At 32.6% G+C, this 22,390-nt stretch overlaps 2 protein-coding genes across 2 annotated transcripts; one reads left to right on the forward strand and one right to left on the reverse strand.

The window, feature by feature from the left end:
• Positions 1-6,849: 6,849 nt before the first annotated feature.
• On the forward strand, positions 6,850-7,359 carry LOC141686542 (auxin-responsive protein SAUR22-like). Its single transcript, XM_074491570.1, has one exon. It carries the CDS (start codon positions 6,850-6,852, stop codon positions 7,357-7,359), a length of 510 nt encoding a protein of 169 aa, XP_074347671.1.
• Positions 7,360-12,911: 5,552 nt separating this feature from the next.
• LOC141687212 (uncharacterized) lies at positions 12,912-14,370 on the reverse strand. The gene is made up of 3 exons (XM_074492412.1): positions 14,275-14,370; positions 13,679-14,000; positions 12,912-13,555 (listed from the first exon to the last, which is right to left on the reverse strand). The coding sequence occupies exons 2-3, from the start codon at positions 13,993-13,995 to the stop codon at positions 13,354-13,356; spliced, it is 519 nt and encodes a 172-aa protein (XP_074348513.1). The 5' UTR covers positions 13,996-14,000; positions 14,275-14,370; the 3' UTR covers positions 12,912-13,353.
• Between the last annotated feature and the right edge of the window lie 8,020 nt (positions 14,371-22,390).

Raw genomic sequence — 22,390 nt, forward strand, 5'->3', positions numbered from 1 at the left:
ACAAAAATATTTATAAAAAATTATTACAAAATGATATGATATGAGTGAGGTGGCAATATGTAATAATTTAATTGATGTTATTATTGCAAATATAGGGGGTTTCATTTATATCTAGTCAATAAATATGACATTTATAATTATTTTAAAAACTAATTTTATAACTCTAGCATAATCTTAACGAGGGAATGTATGTAGCTCAATTCATGTCAAAAACAAGCATAATCATACATTTTTTTAACTAATATGACTTATAGTCTCACAAATGAGTCTATTCTCAATAATTGAGAAATGAGTCTATTCTCAATAATTCTCGGGTGAGCCAGAATCGAAGCCAAAAACTAGGACGACAGATGATAAACTCTTTACCACTGGAGCTATCTAATCGTGCTCCATAACCATACTTCTTAATTGAACGTTTGTTCCTCTTCTTGTCCTTGTAATTTACATGAGTAATTGAGGTTTGATAATTTAAACACTTTGACGTTAATTCCGAGTCGATTGATTATTAAATCCGTTTCCTACCCGTTCATATTTTTTAAAAAAGAAATTTAAGATAATTGGGATTTATCTGTACAATTTTTTTTTAAGAAAAATCGAATACAATCTTGGCACCCGAGAATATACTTTATTAAATTTAGCAGTTCCCCGCTTCTTGATTGATTATTAAATCTTTTCAAACCTGTTCATATTTAAAAATAAATAAAAAGACGAAATTTAAGACAATTAAGATGTAGTCTATCCATCTCATATTATGCGTTCTCTCTTAACTATTATGTTGTCAAATTAATCAAATTTTGACCGATAATTAAAATAAATTTATGTATTATTTTTTTTAATTGAAAAAATACATTTTAAAGAGGATTAGATATAGTTCGTGGGGGTATAATTTTTGAAATTTAATTATTATATATTAAGTATAATTTGCAGCCAAAGTTTAAAGAATTTTAACCACAAATTAGTTAAAACACATAATATGAGGCGGGGAGAATATTTGTACACTTTTGTAAAAATATTGAATAAAACATTAATACGAAATTAATGATATATATTAACAATTAAAATTATATATTAACAAATATGTCAAACACAAATATTAAACATTTTTAGGGACGGAGGGAGTATTATTTAGTAGTTCGTTGATCATTGCGGAGAAACGTAAATGCGTGTGTTATATCGAAAGTAATAAAATGAAACAAGAGGGGCGATAAACATAGGGAAAAAATATTACAGGCCCCAAATATTGTTACAAAAAATTATATACGCCTTGAATTAAATTTCGACACTTAAGTGTCACATCATTTTTTAACTATTTATTTTGATATAAGTTTTGGGTTACGTAACGCTACCGTAAATCGAGAGAGAGGGAGAGGGAAGAAAGGTGGAGGGAACAGAGTGAAAATCTGACTAGGTTTTGAGTATTGGCGGTGAAGGATGATGAGATAACACCAAGAGATCAGAGGTGGCCGGCCAACCGGAACGCACGCTTCTTTTTCTTCTTGCTAAGCTCAACGCACCATTTTCATTTTCAGATTTTTTTTATCATTTTTTTTTATTTATTATGCATTTTAACGCACGTGTATTATAGCATTACAGTACTTCGTACTATAAATTGGGATGGAGGGAGTACGTCTTATTCATTTTCGTTTCTGATTTGTAATTAAAATACAAGAAATAATCATCCTAGAGAAACTCAAAAGATTAAGAGAACCATGGTTTCGAAAATTAGTACTCTCTCTCCTTCTGGGAAGTATACATCGGGGACAGAGAGCCGGCACACATTTAATTAATATTTTTTTATAATATACTTGCATACATTATTTTAATTTATTTATTCTGTTAAATAAAAATTTGATATTTGAAGTTTAATACTGAATAAAAAAATTAATTTTTTTTTTATCAAAATGTGTTTTATATTCACCTTAATATACTAGTCAAATATTAAAAAAAATGTATACAATTGAATGGTAGAGAGGGCGTAAACATATTGTGCTCGTTTGAGAAATCTTAAAATAGGTAACTTATAATTTAAAATGAATAAGTAACTTATAAGTGATAAGTAAATAAATACTTATAAGTTATATAAGTGTTTGGATAATTTCACTTATAAGTCAGATTTTTTTTTAATTTAATAAATCAAAATAAATAATTTTTAAATATAATCATATTATTTCATGAATTTTAGATTAGATTAACATTTAAAAATATATTTTTTAAAATTAAAGTTAATAAAAACACAAAAAATCAAAATAAGTTGAGAAAAAGTACGTCATTACTAACATTCAACTTATCAGCTTATAAGTTGAAAATCCAACTTATAAATTAGGTATACAAACAGTGTTCGATAAGTAGTTACGGGCTTATAAGTCGATAAATAACTTATAAGCCCCGGGCCAAACGGGCCCATTATCTTGTTTGCTTCTAGCTGTCATTGTATATAATAAAACATACGTTAAAATGATCTGCGTACATTACCCTGAAATTAGGTTGGAGAACGTTACATCAATACCATACAACATAAAAATACAATAGATTTATAATAACATAGTACTTCCTCTGTTTTCTTTTATATGTCGTTTGACTTTTTTGCACATAATTCTAAGTTTTTTGACGGATAGATAAAATAATATTTTTTAAAATTTTCTTTTTCTTAACTAAAATTTTAGTTATATATTTTTATTCACAAAAAAAAATTAAAAATTATTATTCTAACTATGTGGTCAAAACACTTAGAAACGTGTGCATAAAAACCAAACGTCATACAGAGGGAGTCCTACACATTACACTACTCGGAAATGGCGGTGATACATCATACATATGCACAAGCATCATCTACATACTATTTACTAAACATAATGCGTATCATATGGATTTCATATGTAACTCTCGTCCTTCTACAATCTAAATGCTAGCTCCAGTGTGGGGTGAGCATATGGTGTTCAGAGCTGTTCCTGAAATTTTAATATTTTTTACTGAACTCAGATATTGAAATATATAGATAAGCGTTGTATACTTTTATTTATACATAAATAAAATAAGATATTTCAAAGTGTTCAAGATCGAAGACCGATATTTGTTCGCCTGTAGACAGGTCACTCGTGATCGTGATATACACATCTTGTGTTTTTTTTTTTCTTTTTTTTTATCGTAGAGAACCCGCAACCGCTGTTCTTCGGATGCGTACCGGGTAAATCCCACGAGCTCACGTAATAGCCTGCAAATCACGTGAACCCAGATAAACCGTACTTAAACGACCTGCTCTAGTTCAGAAGACATAATCATAAATCATAAATTCTCCTTCCGTAGAACAGACATCCGTGAGAACAGGCAGAGAATAATTATCTTTTTTTTAACGAAGCGAGTCAACCATTGCATCTTGTTTGAAACTAACACCTTGAGTTACATGTGACCCCAAAAAGCAAAAAACAGGTTCGGAACGTTACAAGAAACGAGCTAGGGACAGCAGCAAAGTTGTAAAGGGAGCAGAGCAAATAATATATATTTGGGCTTTTTGATGATTTTGGTGGAAGCTGACATATTTCCGAATTTGCATTATTTTATTTTTTATTTTTAACTTTCTAAAACTATCAAATCACTTCTATTTAGACATCAGCCCTATTTAGAAACAAAACTAACAAATCATTTTTTAGCATATCTAAAAAACGGTTTTGATAAATGTAAGATATTTATAGAAATTACTCCTATTATTTATCATTATTTTCGCGGAGAAATTGTAAAAATATATATATATATATATATAAAACAACCGTCACTAAAACAATGAAAAAAATAGTTACATTTCCAAGTTTTAAGGCAGCAGGAGGTTATAATAAAAGTTCGAGCCTTCAATGTTTTACTATATCTTTTTGGGCTTTTTTGAAAAATACCCAAGTCTAAAAATATTTTTGCAAAAATACTGGCATTCTTTTAAAAAATTTGCAAAAATACTGTTTTTCAACTTTTTTTACAAAAATACGGTTTTTTGGCAACTGAAATCAACTGCATGCAACCTTTGACGAGTTTCTGCAACTACATGCAACCTCAAATCAACCAAAAAAACTTTATTCAACTAGTTGATTTTGATTTATTCTGTATTTTTGAAAAAAAAATCAGAAGATAGTAAAATCGCAAAAAAAACTGAGAAAAGTTAGTATTTTTTGTAAATTCTCTATCTTTTTTGGGTACCTAGTCCATCAAAAACGAAAGTTCGAACGATCTGTCCGTTATAATTTTTCGCAAATAAATTTAATACTACTTTTTTAATGAATCCAAGGGGATCACATGTCTAGATTTTTTTCCTGTAATAAAAAAATTTGTAACTAACAGATAGTTAACAACAATCGTTTGACGGAGATTGAGTTCCGTATTTCTTTAACAAAGAAAAACTGATTGACCACAATATTTGGGCCTAACCTAATTGGGGTATGCTTAAGATTTTTGGGTGAAGTAAAAACAAATATGATGAAAGCTATATTTCAATTTGGGCTAAGACTTGTAGTAGAAAAAGCTGGGCCTAGGTGGATCAAACTTATGCTTTTATTTCCACAACTGGGTCTATACTTTCGTTTAAATACTGGAGCCCAAGTGTCCTTAACACCAAATATTGGGTCTAGACTTGTGGCCCAGTGGAAAAATATTTTGGGCTGAAACATAGACAAATTCAACTCAAATTTAGAACCAGTAGTCAGCTCTCCGTTACTCTCTCTCGTCCAATTTATCTGTCTGGTTTGATTTTGATGGTCAAATTGACTGAACTTTGACCGCAAATAAAAACTTATTCTTTCATTATTTTGAAAAACTGAAAAATACATATTAAAGTACAATAAATAACCTTTGTAATGATATAACTTTTATAAATATTTTCGATAATCCACTATATGAAATTTTCGGTCAAAATTAGGTCAATTTGAACGTAAAAAATCAAATAAGACAGATAAATTGAGATAGAGGGAGTATGGGACATGAACTGACAAAATTGTGCTTAATACTGCAAATTACAAAATTTGAGCACAAAAAACAAAACTTGGTCGTTTGAGTGTAGAAACTCGTACTTTACGGGATAGTTCACGTATCGATTTTTTATCGGTAAGTTCATGGGTTTGAAGTTAGAACCCAAAGACTGTATAAATAAATGTGCTTTCTCGGAAGAAGGCTAGTATAAGAAATTTGCATTCTAAGAACAGCACAAGGGAACCATCTCATTAGAAAGCAGGTTGCATTATATTATAATAATATAAGATTCTGAAAAAAGTATTTCTTTAACACATTGAGGTGGCCTAAGATGAGCGTCTGTGATCCGGTCATCGATTCATAAATGTGAGTGAGGGGAAGTGTTATAATAATAATATAGGATCCTGGAAAGAGAATTCGCAATAATCGTATCAGGAGAGAGTTCGAGTATATACCAGAAGTATCATGGGTCTGGCAAAGATCTTCCAACACAACTGTATTCAATCAAGTACTGTCAAAATCTATAAGATTTATAGCAGAGCAAATGAAAAATGCAATCTAACTATGCTAAGGTCATGAGTTTGAACTTAAGTTCTTGTTTTTGTTAGTTAGGTCATAATTCTGAGATCGAGTCTGCCTATATCCGGACATTTTTTCAGACTCGACTAATGTGGGAGACTTATGCACCGAGTATGACCGACATTTTGCAACAGAGGAGTGTGTGACATTAGCAAGACTACAATTAACTAATTTTAAAATAAGGATTTTTCTAGTGTGTGCCCATGAGCACATGTTAAGAGTTAGTGCTTGATGAAACGTCCACAAAATATTGGCGGAGAGCTTATTAATAATAATGGACCCCTGCATGCACAAAAACCTCCACCAATAAACTTTTTACAACTGATGAATCACAATTTCTTAACATGTGTCAATGAACACATACTAGACAAACCGTTAAAATAAAAAAGAGAGCAATAGTAGTTATAATCTCTCTATTGAATTACAAGTTTTGTAACTTTCAAAGTCAGTCATTTAATAGCATCACATAGAAAATCTACTCACTTCCCTATTTCTTGACCGACCTTCCCATGTGCATAGAACCCAGAGCAACATTACAAACAACTCAGTACAGTAACATGGAATTTAACTCAAACCAGAAAAAAAGCAAGCCAAAAACAATGAATAACTGTACTTCAAGCATGGCATTCTCTAGAAACACAGTCATTTTCCGGACCTCAAGGCTACAGAAGTTGAGTGTCACTATGCAGGTTAAGTTTTCGAGTAAGAAAAACAATAAATGTTGAGTCCCAGATGCCAGATTTATTAAATGCTAGGAACTCAGTACTTTTGATTCATTTCATAGATGCCAATCCATGGTAGAAGTAGTATGAATCAAACAAGCCAATGAAGAAAGGAAGCTCGTCATGTCAAGCGATTGTTGTTAATCATTTGTCCGCTATAATTTTCAGCGGATAGGGAAAAACACCGGAAGGGGTAAGATTTCAGTGTTAGACCTATTCGCAGAAAATTATAGCGGATAGATGGTTACAACAATCGCTTGTCAGGAACCAGGACCCATGAAAAAAAAACTAAAGTTTCTTAGATTATAAAAATCTAATTATAACTAATTCCTTAATAATTAAGAAGCCCACCTAGCTAATTTTCAATAATGTAAGAGCAGTTGAATGTATATTATATGCTAATTCTAAATTATCCCCCAATCATATACCTGGAAACCACTCAGGTCATGTATTATAATATGAATTCTCCATTTCTACCATATTTTAATCCTCAAACCTATGACCTTCTTTCTATAAATTTGAAGACAGATCATATTAGATTACATCACTAATCATTCCAAGAAATAGTCTAAACTTACAGAAAAGCCAAAACCCTTCCAAAATGTCAAACAAGATCATTGAAATTGTAAAGCTCCAGCAAATTATGAAGAAATGGAGAAAGGCTGCAACCTCAAAGAAATCTAGCATTCAAGGGAATGGCACTGGAGGAGTAAAGAGCATCAAGTTTCTGAAGAAAACGCTTTCCTTCTCTGATCGCAATACACTTCAAGGGATCTCTCGGGACAGTGTTGTCCCGAAAGGATCCCTAGCTGTTTGTGTTGGAGAAGAAATGAAAAGATTTGTCATACCAATGGCATATTTGCGGTGTCAAGCATTTGACATTCTACTGAAAGAGGCAGAAGAAGAATTCGGGTTCCAGCAAGAAGGTATCCTCAGGATTCCATGCCATGTTTCTCTGTTCGAGGAAATTATCAAGTTACTGGAGAACAATAAAGATGCAGATATCATTCATGATTATGTGTTTACTGCATGCAACAACATAATGGCATGCAGCTTATCAGAAAGCCCGATAACTAATTCTCACCATCCTCGAAGTCCAATTTGCAGATAGTGTTAGATTTGAGACTTCTCAGCTTGCTTTTGTTTTTTAATGTTGAAACAATTAGAGAGGAAGGATCATGTTCGTTGTTACTACTTTTTCGATTTTTTTTTGTTTGATTACTAATAGATGTATCTTATACAAATAATGAAAAAGCATTACTCCTAAGTCCTAATCATACCAGTAGTTCTGCTTTGAAGTTTTAGATCTCGAGTCATTAATCGATTTGAACACATAATTACTTCATTAAAGCATGACAATAATCACCTACAATAAGATAAGGTTGATTAAACTCTGCAAAACATATAATTTTTCAATCTCAGGAGCAAGGAGATTCAGAAAAAATCATGTTGATTTATTAACAAAGCTTCCAGCAACAAAAGCTACAGCTAGCGTAATCAACTCATCCATCCTCGCTGTTCTGAACTTCAAGGAAACCAAATGATTCTACGTAATCAAGTAATATATAAATAATAGTTGCGTTCATTTTTGTACGGCACTTTAAGACTTTTAAGAAGCAAAATTACCAAATAAACTTGATGTGCCTGATCATATTTTCTTTAGAACAAGATAGACCTAAAGTGTATCACATTCTGAACTTGATTATTGATATGATTCCGAATGTTAGACACCCCGGTTTGGGTCTACCTTATTTAAGAAAACAATACTCTGGTTTTGAGTCTCAAAACAAACTAAACTATATCACACTCGGAAGTAGGGTCTTTCGTGTTTTTTCTTTAGTAACATAAATATCAATTTTAGGGTCATCACAGAATCACGTAGAGTTGAGAAAACAACAAGAGTTTCAGATGTTATCGAACAATATTCAGACCACACATACAACCAAAATTACATGTACCATAACTGCAATGACTAAATAATGCATAATCTGTCACGAATCGATCTTTGATTAATTACTTTATCAGATTTTCTCTTCAACTTTTATAATTAACTAAGTTTCACTAAATATACTCCAGAATTAGTTTAAGCCTACCAATGCATTACGCGGAAGAGTGTGCATCACAACCTTGGCCATGTATTGAATAAAATGACAACTAATAAGAGATTCGCAACTAATGATGAGAAGGTATAGCTGGTACCATAGAAGTTTGGATACTAGTAATATAAATAAACATTCACCAATGAGTTCTCTTATCAATCTTCTTTAAACTAATGCTTAAAACAGACGTGATATCTACATGGTTGTTTTAGGCAATCAAGATAAACGAGAAAGGCACGTAAATGTACGATCCGTAAGTGTTGCGCTGCATACAATGAATTTAACTAATGCATGTGTGTTCATTAAACAAATTAGCGCTTCTAACAAGATAAAGCATCTGGTATATTTCTCAGTTCACATGCAACTACTGAGTCTCTGTCTGACATTTGGCATTTCAAAATAACAGTAGAATGAAAATTGTATAATTTTTCATAATTACTAGTTATTTTTTTGTGAGAAACCTAGACAGTCAAGGTCAAATTTGCACTGTACTATGTAAGATTAAATTTGAAATTAAGAACTCTCATGGAATTTGTACTCATACCCATGTGTCGTAGTACTGCAATCATTTGTTTACATATTTGTATTGCATCGACATGCACTTGCTGTACTTTACTCCAGGTGGATAGCCTGAAACCAAAGAGAATCTTAAGCTACTGCAATCAATATAATCTTGGTTGAATACAGGATTTGAAGTTTTGAACTTTTCGTAAATGCATATGATATTTTAAATGCAGAAACACACGCTTCATGATAAAGTGATGAATCTAATCTTAAACAACTACATTATGCTAAAAACCTAGAGATTCCTCAGTAAATGCTACATCAGGTCCTTGCACAGCCCGCAGAATTCTTAGAATGGAATATCAATCTGCATAGTTTTTTTTAAAATGGTAAAACGGTGTGCAGTTATATAACATATATATTATCTAAGGCTGCCTAGAAATATATATAGAATTAGTTCGTATCAGAGAAGTTCACAGAGAAGTAGTCCATAAATGTTATGACTCGTGAGTATTAGATATTAATATTGTTTTAATTGATTAATTTCATTTCTTCGAATTTTTATCTATTTGTATGTAAGACCTTATACTGAATGTACCACCAATATTTGTAAGCAACTGAATATCAAAACTCTACCACAATGAATTCCCATACAGAGAACCTAGATTCTTGTTCTAAGTTCCAGGTTTTTAAATGTCAACTGTTTCAAATGCTAAAGGCATCCTAATTTAGTCACAATCTGCTATTACTATTTGCATCTGACCGACACAAATGCAGATATTGCTATATAACTCTGCTATAATTTACTACATCCAATTTTTGAAATTTATCAAAATATGGTTTTCCCAACAGATGTAAGACTAATTTTTTGTATCATGTTCATTCGGGGATAAGTGCTGAAAAAAGCTAATAGTCCTTCAAAACTTTAACTCACTCTATGCAAAAGCATAAAATCCTCTGATTACCTATTTCACAACTAAGATTAAACCCCTGGAATTGTATACTCTAATTGATACCCCTGCATTCTTGGTAACCAGAGACTTTCAAGATTAAGTGGCTGCATGGTTGTTTATCATTGTATTTCTCCAGTCATCACTAACCATTCTTTCAACATCAGTGAATTAATATCATTGTTCAAATCATCTCAACCCGGTTATTACAATGATCAAACAACAATTAGACTGAAATGTGCCTAACAATTTAATTTGCAAGGTACTTGCCAAAACTTTACTACTAAAAATAACCTCTTTGTTGTTTGTTAGAAGGACAATTTAATAATTAATTTTCAGTTGGACTGATACATTTTTATATTCACCAGAAATTCTCCTGCAACTTAAATGTATAACAGTAAAGTTTGAAAAAATAGCAAGTTAACTCCGAGGGGTGGGGGAAGTGACAGGGCCAGGAGGAGTAACCTACTCCTCAAGATCACCTGAAACAGAGGTAACTAAGCCTTCTTTGTATAATTTAAAGGAATCAGGGTATATAAGTCCGAGAGCAATAAAGACTTGCTCTTTTACTCTCAACTGGTAAAAATAGGCAGATACGGCATGACAAAGTGAAGATAAGTACACGATAACTAATTTATCTTTACAGAATTATATATTTTGATTTTGTCAACCATTGTGCTGGACCTCATTGTGATTTTTACTGCGCACTGGCTCATAATTGGGCTATATATTCTTCAAAGTGAAAAATTGTTTAAGTAAATGTATTTTGAATTAGATATAGGAATAAGAATGAGTTTACTTAATTTATTAGTTCAATTATATCAAGAAATGGACAATTTTTTCGTCGTCTATTATAGTAGGCTGCTAGTAGAATATCTCAAGGAAGTACATGTTCGTTTGGAGGTTTCTCTTATTTACAAGGACTTGATCATAAAGCTAGAAATTCTATTTAAAAAAATGACCATCATTATTACAAATAGATATGAGTATATAATAATGAAGGATGATCCCCCTCCCATTATAATGAAAAACTGAATTACATTGAAAAATTAGGTAACAAACTCGAAAATAGAAGACATCAAAGTAATATACACATAAAAAGTAACCAAAACTTGTCCTCTTCCAGTTTTGGCTTCCAGTTTTGGTTGGAATTTCATCATAATTTGTTTTATAAGTTATTGAAGATATAAAATGGGCCGTAACTCAAAAGTGATTCATGTATTAGTTATTGCTTATTTATCTCATTAAAAGAGTATAAATGAGGGAAGAGGAGACCTGGATGAAGGCACTGGAAACAATCAGATTAAACTGAACCCTCGTCAGCTAGATGAATCATAGCTAACAGTCTGCATCTAGTGTTTCTCGACTCAACCTCTAGGATCCATATGTGAGGTCTTCTCCATCATTGTAATTCGGAAAGGTAAGACAATTTAAAACTTTGCACTTAAAGCACAATATGTATCCCACCTGCAATTCTACATAGTCAGATAACTTGATATGCACCAGTATACAAGAGCGAGTCTTTGTGAAATTAATTTGAAAAATGGACTGCACTCTCTAATAGAGATGATCTACTAAGACTATATAACCTTGTTCTGTCTAAACATATTGTAAAATGTATAAAGTTTTCCACCAGAAAACATATGGGGAACTATCAAATCATAGTTGTGTAATCACAGCATCACAAGAGCAAGTCCTTGCACACTTATATTCTAAAGATGGATTGCATTCTCTAATCGTAAAGCTCTACTAATTAAAAGACAATACTAAGACATTATTAAAAGAAATTCCATAACTGCATTAAAAACAAACTCAACAAATTGGCTTCACATTTGTCTGAAGAAACTCAATTTTCAACTTCTTTTACACACTTAAGGTCATCATTATTGGTTCGGGCCTTCAAGGTGGTTTAATTACTAACTGAAGTTAGCCTAGAAACCTGCAATTCGAATGTGTCACATTAGTATCATCTTGGAATTTTTATCATAAATCTTACATTATTTTCATTTTTCTTGTAGGTTTGCTTAGTGAATCATTCAGGGTGGTACAGTCTGTAATGTAACCAGTGCTGGAACCCGTAAGCAGCTAAACCAGGCTGAAGTTCGTTTGAGCCACGAGAATAGTGCAAATTTCATATTAAGTCATATTCAGCCTTAAAATCAGTATAGCGCTGAGGCTCAACTGCTATTTAATAATCAGTGAAAATTTACTATTACGCATTTCAGCTATGAGTCATTAATTCCTGTGTCCTGCCCTTGCGTGTAGCAAGACAGTTTGTAGAATCCGTAAATTAATATGATTTGCAGCAGAAGACGAATTTAAACGATATTGCAACATATACAACTACATTGTGCAAAAATCATTAATATACCTGTTCTTCAAAAGGCATGCATCACAGAGGCTTCCACATAGTTTTAGCTTGATGATGAGCAGAAATGCAGAGATTGAGGATCAATTAGCAGTTTATTAGTGGCACTGGCACCAAAGCAGCAGTAGCTCAGCGATGTATCCATTCTAACGCTACTGCTTCCTTCACACATCCATTTCCAACATGATAAGAGGAGATATCAAGTAATGACAATAAAATAACACATCCCTAGACCCTAATCCCTAAGTCCCTAACTTTCAAACAAAGCGCTAAGTTGCCACCATAAATTGCTCTACTTAAAGCAGCAAATAAGGCATTACTGTGCCTTCAGAAAATAGAATAAGGCACCACCACAGTGAAACAACTAACCTGAATGACCCCAAAAAGCTCCGATGAGAATATGAGGTCAAATAATGGTAGCATCTTTACTGTCTGTAACTTCCGCAGAAGTACATTATTTTAGATAATAGGACCTATTGGCTTGTCGTAACGTAAGATATAAGTCGAATATAATATTACAAGTAATTCATAAGTAAAAATTGTAACTATTTTGCTCCTGAGTTATGATTTGAGCTAAATCAGCTTCAGTTCAAAATGAAATTTTATCTATATGGCCGCACAGGGTTGAGTGTGGGGGGAGGTTATTTATATCGAACTGAACTTACATAACTCGTGCTCTACTCGAATGTAAAATCTAATTTCTCTGTACAGAAATCATTAAATTAGAATCAACACACAATAATAATATTAAAAGTTCATAATAAACTGCAGAACTGAATACTAGTTCATAATAAACTTATGCAGCATTTATCATCAAGCTACATTGTGCAGGCATACTCTTAGTCAGTCTAGTAATCACCATAGAGAATGCAATCAGGGAAAGGAGGGAATTCCTTCTCTTCATAATCTATGTAATATTTGGATTCTTCCACGTAACAGCGATTGTCGGGTCTTGAACCTTCACAACGGAAGTCCTTAATTCGAGAAGCAAGATTACGTATGTCTTCACTATCCTCATCAAAGCCCACACAGTGACGAACATACAAAACTTCCAGTTCTTTGCACCCCAGCAATATCGTCTCCAGATCTGCCTCGTCAATGATGGCCTTGTCGAGAACTAAACACTTGATGGTTGCAAGTTTTTCAGCAATAGCATCAGCTACAAATTCATTGATATGCACGTCTTAAACAGAAAGACCAACGAAGCTCTTACATTGAAGGCTAATTTTGTCGATAATATCTAACATATAGTTGCAGTGTCGAGAGTATATCAAATCAGTAGACTTCCATTGAAGAAAAGAATCACCAAATGCAGCCCCGATCATGTCTTCCTCATCACCATCTAACGTATAACGATGCACTGCCAAATATTTCAATCCCGGACATCTGGAACATAATTTCAAACCAATGAATTAAACAAAACATAAATTTAACACTAGATAAAACTACAAACAGTACAAGTAATACTACATTTCAATTTAAACTACTCGAGTTCAGCAAAATCCTTACGTGTCAAGAACATACATAACATCCTCTATTGTAGCAAAAATCGGGGCCAGAAATGTAGTTGCACGTCCTAGGCTGCGGTTTACAACAAACTTCATCAATCTCGCAACATTCTTCTCATCTTCCAGCGCAGTTGTTAATCTCGATTCCTCGTAATTGAAGGGGAAAACAAGTTTTTGCCAACACAGAAGATTAAGGAGGGTGTAGTACCAATGCTTGCAAACAAGAGGAACATCGAAAAGCTTTGTCTCCAAATCTACTCTCTTAAGTACATTCACTAGACAATCATAGTTCAAATTCTCCCATTTTCTTTCTTCCATTTTTACTGCAAGTGACTAGTACAAGTTAATATTAATTGTACAAAAATCATAAATTAAATTAACAAATTTTTCATCTATATTTTTGTAATCTAAGCATAAAAGCAATATTGCAACAGATGTTACGATAAAAAAAAGACAAATTAGAAGGCTATTAGTATTAACAAATAATTGATGGGATAGCCTAGTGGTAAAGGTTTATGTCTCGGTCCGAGTTCGATTCTTGCTCATCGTTATACATCTTAACATAATAAGTACTATTATGTTATCTAAAATACATACCTGCAAATCCTGATGTCAATGCAAATAAGGGAGAGGAATCACAAGATCATTTTATTTGTATTTATGCTAACAAAACAGGCTTGACTCTTCGCTATGTATGGAGGGAAATGGAGTAAGTGAGCATTGAGAAGCGGAAAAGACGGGAGTCGAGGGTCACCGGCGCGAAAAAATTAAGTGCACTGTACTTTTTGCGCGGGATATTAAATTCATGGATTTTAAATTCATAATTTCGCATATTTTTTTAAAAATATATTTTCTTGAAATAAAATTGAAAAATAACGTGATATATTAAATTCAGAACTTTGCATACTTTTTTTAAAAAAATTGTTTTCTTCAAAAATAATTTGTGACCTTAAAATACGTGTAAAAAATTAAAAGCTTTATATTTTGGGACAAAATTATTTTTTACACCTTTTTCTTGGATAAGTGACGAATATAATTATTTCAAATACTCAAAAAACACACATTTCGATGATATTTTTGACCGTGTATATCAAATTTGGTATTATGGTATTATTTATGTATTGGAATTGAGTTTTATAATTTTGGTCTCATATTAGCAAGTCCAACAGTGTTTTAGTGGGTTCCTTATAAATATTATAAAATATTAACTCTTAGTGATTTAAGACATGATTTTGAATTTCAACTCCAATAATGATCCGTATCTACCTTCCTTATTATTATATTAATAAATTTAAAAAAAAATGAACAAAAAGTGGAACAAAGAGAGAGAGATGTTAAAAAAAAATGAATTTTTTATTGTTAAAAATATAATAAGGAAGCACTAAAAATTTCTTAAAAATAAATAATGAAACTCATGTATTAGTGATATAAGGAAGTACTAAGACATTGTTGCATTGCCATTTTTTGTCAAAATTCTTATAATTAAATTTAAGAGTTCATATAACGGAATTATTGAACTTGTTCTAAGGCTAGATATAGTTATGTACTTGCTCTAAATGTGTTGTGAACTAGTACATCCAATATAAGTAATGACTTACGAGTTACGGGCCTAGTGGTGAGCTGTGACATCGAATATAAGTAAGAACCGTAACAATGGGCCTAGTGGTTAAAAACTAGCTATGTGGTATATAGGTTTTTGTTTACCGAAATTTCATAATTTACTATTTTTTTCATTGTTAGCGGAGGTGCACGTATCTTGCAACCGATTATAAAAAATTATGTTCATGCCATTTTTAAAATATTAATTTTATATGTGAGAATTATATTTTTCTTAATTTTTTTAATTTTTTTTTTAATCTTTCTATATTTTTTATTTTTTTTATCCATTAATCCGATTTTTGACCGATTTTCGTAAAAAACAATTTTAGTCTGATTTTCACTTTATTAATTGATTTTTTTATCAAACAATGATTAATCGGCCAATTTTTAGAACAATCTTTTTAATACATGTTGTTATACTAGCGTTCTAGTGTTCCGAACCACGGGTTTGATCCCCTATTCTTCATTTTATTATTTTTGTTGAATTTTGTTTTGCTCTTTTATTTTTTCTTTCTTTAAATTTCGGACCCCCTAATTTTTTTCCTAAGTCCACTACTGCACGTTTAAAATGTTTAAATTAAGTTTCCTACGATTAAAAAAAGGTAAGAGTGAAATTTTTTATATGTCACAATTACTAATATTCAATTATTTAAATTTTTTATCAAACCATAAATCAATATGACGGTGAAGGAGAGAAACATTAGACGAAATGAGTAACATTTAACCTAGAGTTGTCATTGCTTGAAAAGTTAGTAGTAATTTGACAACTTATTACAACAAAGGAGAGAAAGGTTCAAATTTGTATGGGAGAATGGTACTAAATTTTTTTTGTTCGGGCACGTGCTAAGTACTAAAACTTATAAAAATTATAAGTTTGAAGTGTTTTGATTGATTATTTGTTATAAATGCAGGGTTCACCATTATTAAGAAGTGTTGGTCAATTAAAACAAATTAAAATTATAAAAATTTGTGTTTAAGAATTGTTGGTCAATCAAAACAAATTAAAATTATAAAAATTTGTGTTTAGTGTGTCAACGGCACACCACAGGCACACCACAGGAAAAACGTTTAAACAAATACGGCGTAATCATAATCTGCTGTTGCAATATTCATGCATGAACTGCAATCACCATAGACAATGTACTCAGGAAAAGGCAGATAATCTCTTTCGTCTTCATAACAGCGAGTATTGATCCCAGAACCTTCACAACTGAAGTCCTTAATTCCATACCCAAGTCTGCATATGAATTTATCATCTTCATCAAATCCCAGACATTCCCGAACGTACAACACTTCCAATCTTCAAAGGGGAGACTGCTGAAATTGTTACAATGCAGGCTAATTTTGTCGATGATTTGTAACATAGAGCTGCAGTCTCGATAATTTAACTGCAGAAAACAGGAGTCGTTTTCCTGCAAATCGACAAAAGTATATTTATCTTCATTATCATCGCTTAATGGACCAGAAGGCACTGCCAGAAACTTCAGTGCAGGACATCTGCAACACAAATTATAAAGAAAAAAAATTACATATTTAAATTTTGATGAATCTACAAGTCTTCAAGTTATGCTATATTTCAATTAACAGTACTGTAATTAAATTAAGTCATATTCTCTTTTTTTTTTGCTAATTGATTTTTCACGTGCAAGTTGAACTCCTGACCTCCCGCAAGGGTACAAGAGCTTAACCATTAGACCAACACTTAGTTAGCTTATATTCTCTAATCTTACTTGTCTAAAACATCTAAGATGTCTGCTATTTTGGTAAACGAGGGGAGCACAATTGTAGTTGCATGCCCTTGGCTCCGGTCGACAACAAACTTGATTACTCCTGAGACATTCCCTCCACCTTGTAGGGCATATGCTAGTCTCGACTCGTTTCCGGCACGAGGAAAAACAAGATTTTGCCAACACAAAGGGTCAAGATTTGACTTTTGCATGTAATTTAAGTTGCATTGACTGAATATCTCAGTTAATTAGTATTTTACTATTTTTTAATTTTTTTGGTGAAAAAAAGTTTAAGAGTTAATTATTTATTAAAAAAAATAAAAATAATCGAAAGAAAAAAAATATACTGTCAAGACACCTTAAAATACGCGTAAAAGTCAAACAGTACAAGTAATTTGGGATAGAGAGAGTAACTTCGGGGTTGAAGATTGAAAAACACAATAAAAATTCAAGCTAAAGACAACAGCTTATGGAAAAAAGAATGAGGACTACACTAGTATTTATTTTGAGCGTTGAGAAATGGAAAGTGCAGAAGATGATCAGTTTTTATTAGAGTTAAATGCATACGGTGTACCTCAAGTTTTCATATTATGCACTTTGTGTACCTCTGTTTTACTATCTAGCAACGTGTGTATCTGTAGTTGCAAGATTGTAGTCGAGTATGTACTTCCATTAGAACCATTTAACAGTGTTAAAGCACAGCTGTAAAGGAGGGGTGAAACAGTATTTTCAGCTCTTGGATCACACACATAGCAAGCTGCCTAGTTACTCGAGGTTTTAAACTAATTTGTTATGTAAAGTTTCTTTGACTGAAATTTAGGGTTTCTATATTTACTACTGTGTGTTTTGCAAATGAAGTCCGCAAGCACAGAAGAGAGAACCGTAAATACAATTTCAAAGAAAAAGCTTAAGGGCCAGGGGCCTGATTGCTGGATACTACTCTCCATTGATGTCTGTTAAAGTATTTTTATTAAGTCTATTGATAGCTTATTAGATAATAGAAATGTGATAAGTAGACTAGTTCTTGATATGATAGTTTTTAGTTGGTTATGATATGAACATTAGCTTATCATAACTAACTCCGTCTCTTCTGTATAAAACAAAGCATACAGCCTTTTTGTAATTCACTTTTTCTGAAATGTAATTTTAGCTTTAGTTAGTCTTCATCTTCTACATTCTCTTTACACTTTTGTTTCAGTTCATCAATGGTGAATATACAGGGATGTTAAAATGGTATCAGAGCTTATAGATTCCGCAAAGCAAACACAACGAGCTGTTATTTCGTAGATCGTAGTTGAAATCACGATCTTTTCTCTCTCAATCTCCCTCGATCTCTCTCTCTCTGCAACGTCTCTTGTTGTTCGTGATTCTCCATAGTTTTACATGAATAACGGTGTTTTCTCTTCTTTATCCCGTGCATAATCTTCTCGTTTTTCATTTTTTTCGCAATCGTTTTCTTGATACAACTTAGATCTTCTTTTCGATTTGATTGTTGATGAAATTCTAGCAGTTGTACTTCAATTGTGCCATATTAATGTCCTTTAAGCACACAAGTAAGACGTATTCTTATGCTAATGCAGTTTTAGGCTTTAATAACAACACTATGAGTACACCTTCTGGATCTGTTGATCCAAATGATCGTCAACAACAACATTCTTCACCGAATGATAGTGTTCAATCAATAGAGAATAATGCTCATCCACTATTTCTACACAACAATGATCAACCTGGCATGATTTTGATTTCAAAGAAACTTTTAGGTACAGAAAACTATGCCACCTGGAAACGTTCTATGCAAATTGCTTTGTCTGCTAAGAACAAATTAGTCATTGTTAATGGAGTTTTTGTGGCTCCCAGTGTTGATTCACCACTGTTTGCTCATTGGAAATGAGTAAATGATATGGTGATAACATGGATACTAAATACAGTGTCTGATGAAATTAGCAGCAGTATGAATTATATGGATGATGCTTGCAGTGTTTGGAATGAATTGAATGAACGTTTTGCTGTAGTTAGTGGTCATAAAATCTACGAGACTCAGCGTGATCTAGTCAAACTAGAGCAAGGTACTGATTCTGTTGAACTTTACTTCCACAAATTGAAAGGCTATTAGGATGAATTAAGAGTTTTAGAACCTGTCATCAAATGTAACTGTGGTGCTATCAAAGAATGGGAAGCACAAATTGAAAAAACAAGGTTGATTCAGTTTCTCATGGGTCTGCATTCCAGTTTCACTGCTGCCAGAGGTCAGTTACTTATGATGAATCTATGGCCAACTGTTAATCAAGCTTTTATACTTATCAAACAAGAGGAAAGACAGAGACAAACTCATTCTACAGTTACAACTCATATCTCTATGATGGTTAACCTTCCCAAGCATACTAATGCTATTAGCTTTCCTTCTTCCAAGTTTTCTTCTGACATGAATGCTGTTGAGTGTTCTCATTGTCATGTCAAGGGACATACTAAAGAAAAGTGTTACAGATTAGTTGGATACCCTTCTGACCATCCTTTTCACCCTAATAACAAAGGAAGAAGGAAAACTACCTACAATCCAAAATTTCAGAATCATCAGAAAGACAATCTATATGCTCCAGTCTCAGGTCAGGCTTCCCAAGCTTCCCAGATGTCAAGCAATGTTCAATCTCAAATGCAGGTTCAAATGGAAGCTTTACAAAACCAAATGCATACTCTTCTTGAATCATTGAACAAAGATAAGACAGCTACTGCACATTCACAATCATCTTCTTACAATTTCTCTGCTAATATAGCATGTACTGCTTTCTCTTTTCACTCTTCTGTGAACATTGCAAGAAACGTCTGGATTATTGACACAGGAGCGACAAATCATATGTGCTGCAGTCTTGATTTCATGCATGATGTTGTTTTGATTAATCCACCTTTATCTGTTAATTTTCCCAATGGAACAGTTGTTTCAGTAACACACACTGGTTCTGTCACGCTACATTTTATTTCTGTAGTGCTTAAGGATGTTTTATTCATTCCTTCTTTTGCTTTTAATTTGTTTTCTGTCAGCAAATTATCTTCTCAATTAACTTGTTCTGTATTTTTTACCCCAACTACCTGTTATATGCAGGACCAAGCCCAGAAGGAGGTATTGGTTCTTGGTAGTATTTCAGGTGGTTTATATCAATATATCAACATCTCTCCGCAATCTGCTGTTCTAAATGTGTCACATGATAATTCTCATGTTCTATGGCATAAAAGACTAGGTCATGTGCCATTTTCAGTTTTATCAAAAATTCCAGATCTTAATGTACAATTTGTCCATTGGCAAAACAATGCAAATTGCCTTTTCCTTCAAGTCAATTTGAATCTTTAGCTTGTTTTGATTTGTTACATTGTGATGTTTGGGGTCCATACAGGACTCCCACTTGCAATGGTTGCAGATTTTTTTTGACTCTTGTAGATGATTTTTCAAGAGCAATATGGACTATTTTGATTCTTACTAAGCATCACGTGATTCAGTGTTTGAAAGATTTTTTTGCTTATGTTGAAAAACAATTTCATACTTCTGTCAAATGCATAAAAACAGATAATGGTGAAGAATTTTTCAATAATGATCTACTTTCTTTTCTTACTGCTAATGGCACAATTCATCAAAGTTCTTGTCCTAACACTCCCCAACAAAATGGGAGAGTGGAAAGAAAACACAGAAATTTGTTAGAGATGACTAGGGCTCTCAGGTTTCAGGGTAATTTACCAGTCTCTTTGTGGGGAGAATGTCTTCTTACCTCATCCTATCTTATTAACAGAATTCCACATTCAGTTTTAGGTTTTAAGAGCCCTTATGAAAAATTGTTTGGAGAATTGCCAAATTATAATAATCTGAAGGTTTTTGGTTGTCAAGCATATATGTCTATTCACACATCTGATAAAATGGCTCCAAGAGCTATTCCAACAGTTTTTGTGGGATATCCTATGCATCAGAAAGGCTATAAGCTTTATGATCCAGTCACTAAAATATTTCACATTTCAAGACATGTTATATTTCATGAGGATATTTTTCCATTTAAACAATCTATCTGTCATTCTGAACTACCTTTTCCACCTTCTACTGTTGTTTTACATGAAACAATCAGTAGTCCTCTTGACTATTTTCCTGATCAAATTCTTACTAATCCTGAATCTGATTCTTTTACCTCTTCTGATCAAACTGTCTCTCCTGACATTGATTCTTCATCATCTGATGCTTCTATTGAATCAAATGATTCTCCATCTCCTATGAATATTCCTATTAGATTTTCCACAAGAAATAGAGCTCAACCTTCTTGGTTCAAAGACTTTGTTATCCCTTCTTCACATACTGTCCCTTCCCAATCACAAGCAAATAGTGTTTTGTTACACAAATGTCCAATTAATGCAGACAAATATCAGTTTCATAATACTTCTTATGTTTTGTTTGCTTGCACTGTTAGTGCTCAAGATGTCATTTCTGAACCCTTCACATATAATCAAGCTATTTCTGATTCAAGATGGATTGATGCTATGGACAAAGAGTTAACAGCCCTTGAAACCAATGCTACCTGGAAAATTGTTCTAGTTCCCTCTGATAAAAAGATTATTGGCTGTAAATGGGTTTACAAAGTCAAATACTTGGCTGATGGTAGTATTGACAAATTCAAAGCCCGTTTAGTTGCAAAAGGATATACTCAGATAGAGGGACAAGATTATATTAATACTTTTGCACCTGTAGCTAAGATGTCAACAGTTAGAGTTCTATTAGCTTTAGCAGCAGCTAAGAATTGAGATATTCATCAACTTGACATCAATAATGCTTTTTTACATGGTATCTACCTGAAGAAGTCTACATGGAAATTTCCAAAGGTCATCCTGCTTATGGCACTCCTAATATGGCATGTCGACTTTTAAAATCCATTTATGGATTGAAACAGGCTTCAAGACAATGGTTTGAGAAGCTTGGGGCTGTTTTATTACAACTTGGTTTTCACCAGACTGTTGCAGACTATTCTCTATTCACTATGCAGTTTAATGGTTCTTTTGTCATTGCTTTAGTATATGTGGATGATATACTTTTGACTGGGAATGATTTTTCTGCTATCACTCATGTTAAAAAGGTTCTTCATGATATTTTTACTATCAAGGATCTTGGTCTTGCTAAATACTATTTGGGTCTTGAAATTCACAGAGATTCTACTGGTTTGTTTGTACATCAGCATAAGTTCATTCATGATCTTCTTGTAGAAGCTGGCTTGCTTGATTGCAAACCTTTATCATTACCAGTTGATCCTCTTGTCAAACTATCTGCTAAGGAAGGAAATTTGTTGGATAATCCTACTTTATACAGGAAATTTGTTGGGAAATTACTATACTTGACATTATCCAGGCCTGACATAGCTTTTATT

Source organism: Apium graveolens, chromosome 9 (assembly GCF_009905375.1).
Source record: "Apium graveolens cultivar Ventura chromosome 9, ASM990537v1, whole genome shotgun sequence".
NCBI classification, from domain to species: Eukaryota; Viridiplantae; Streptophyta; class Magnoliopsida; order Apiales; family Apiaceae; genus Apium; species Apium graveolens.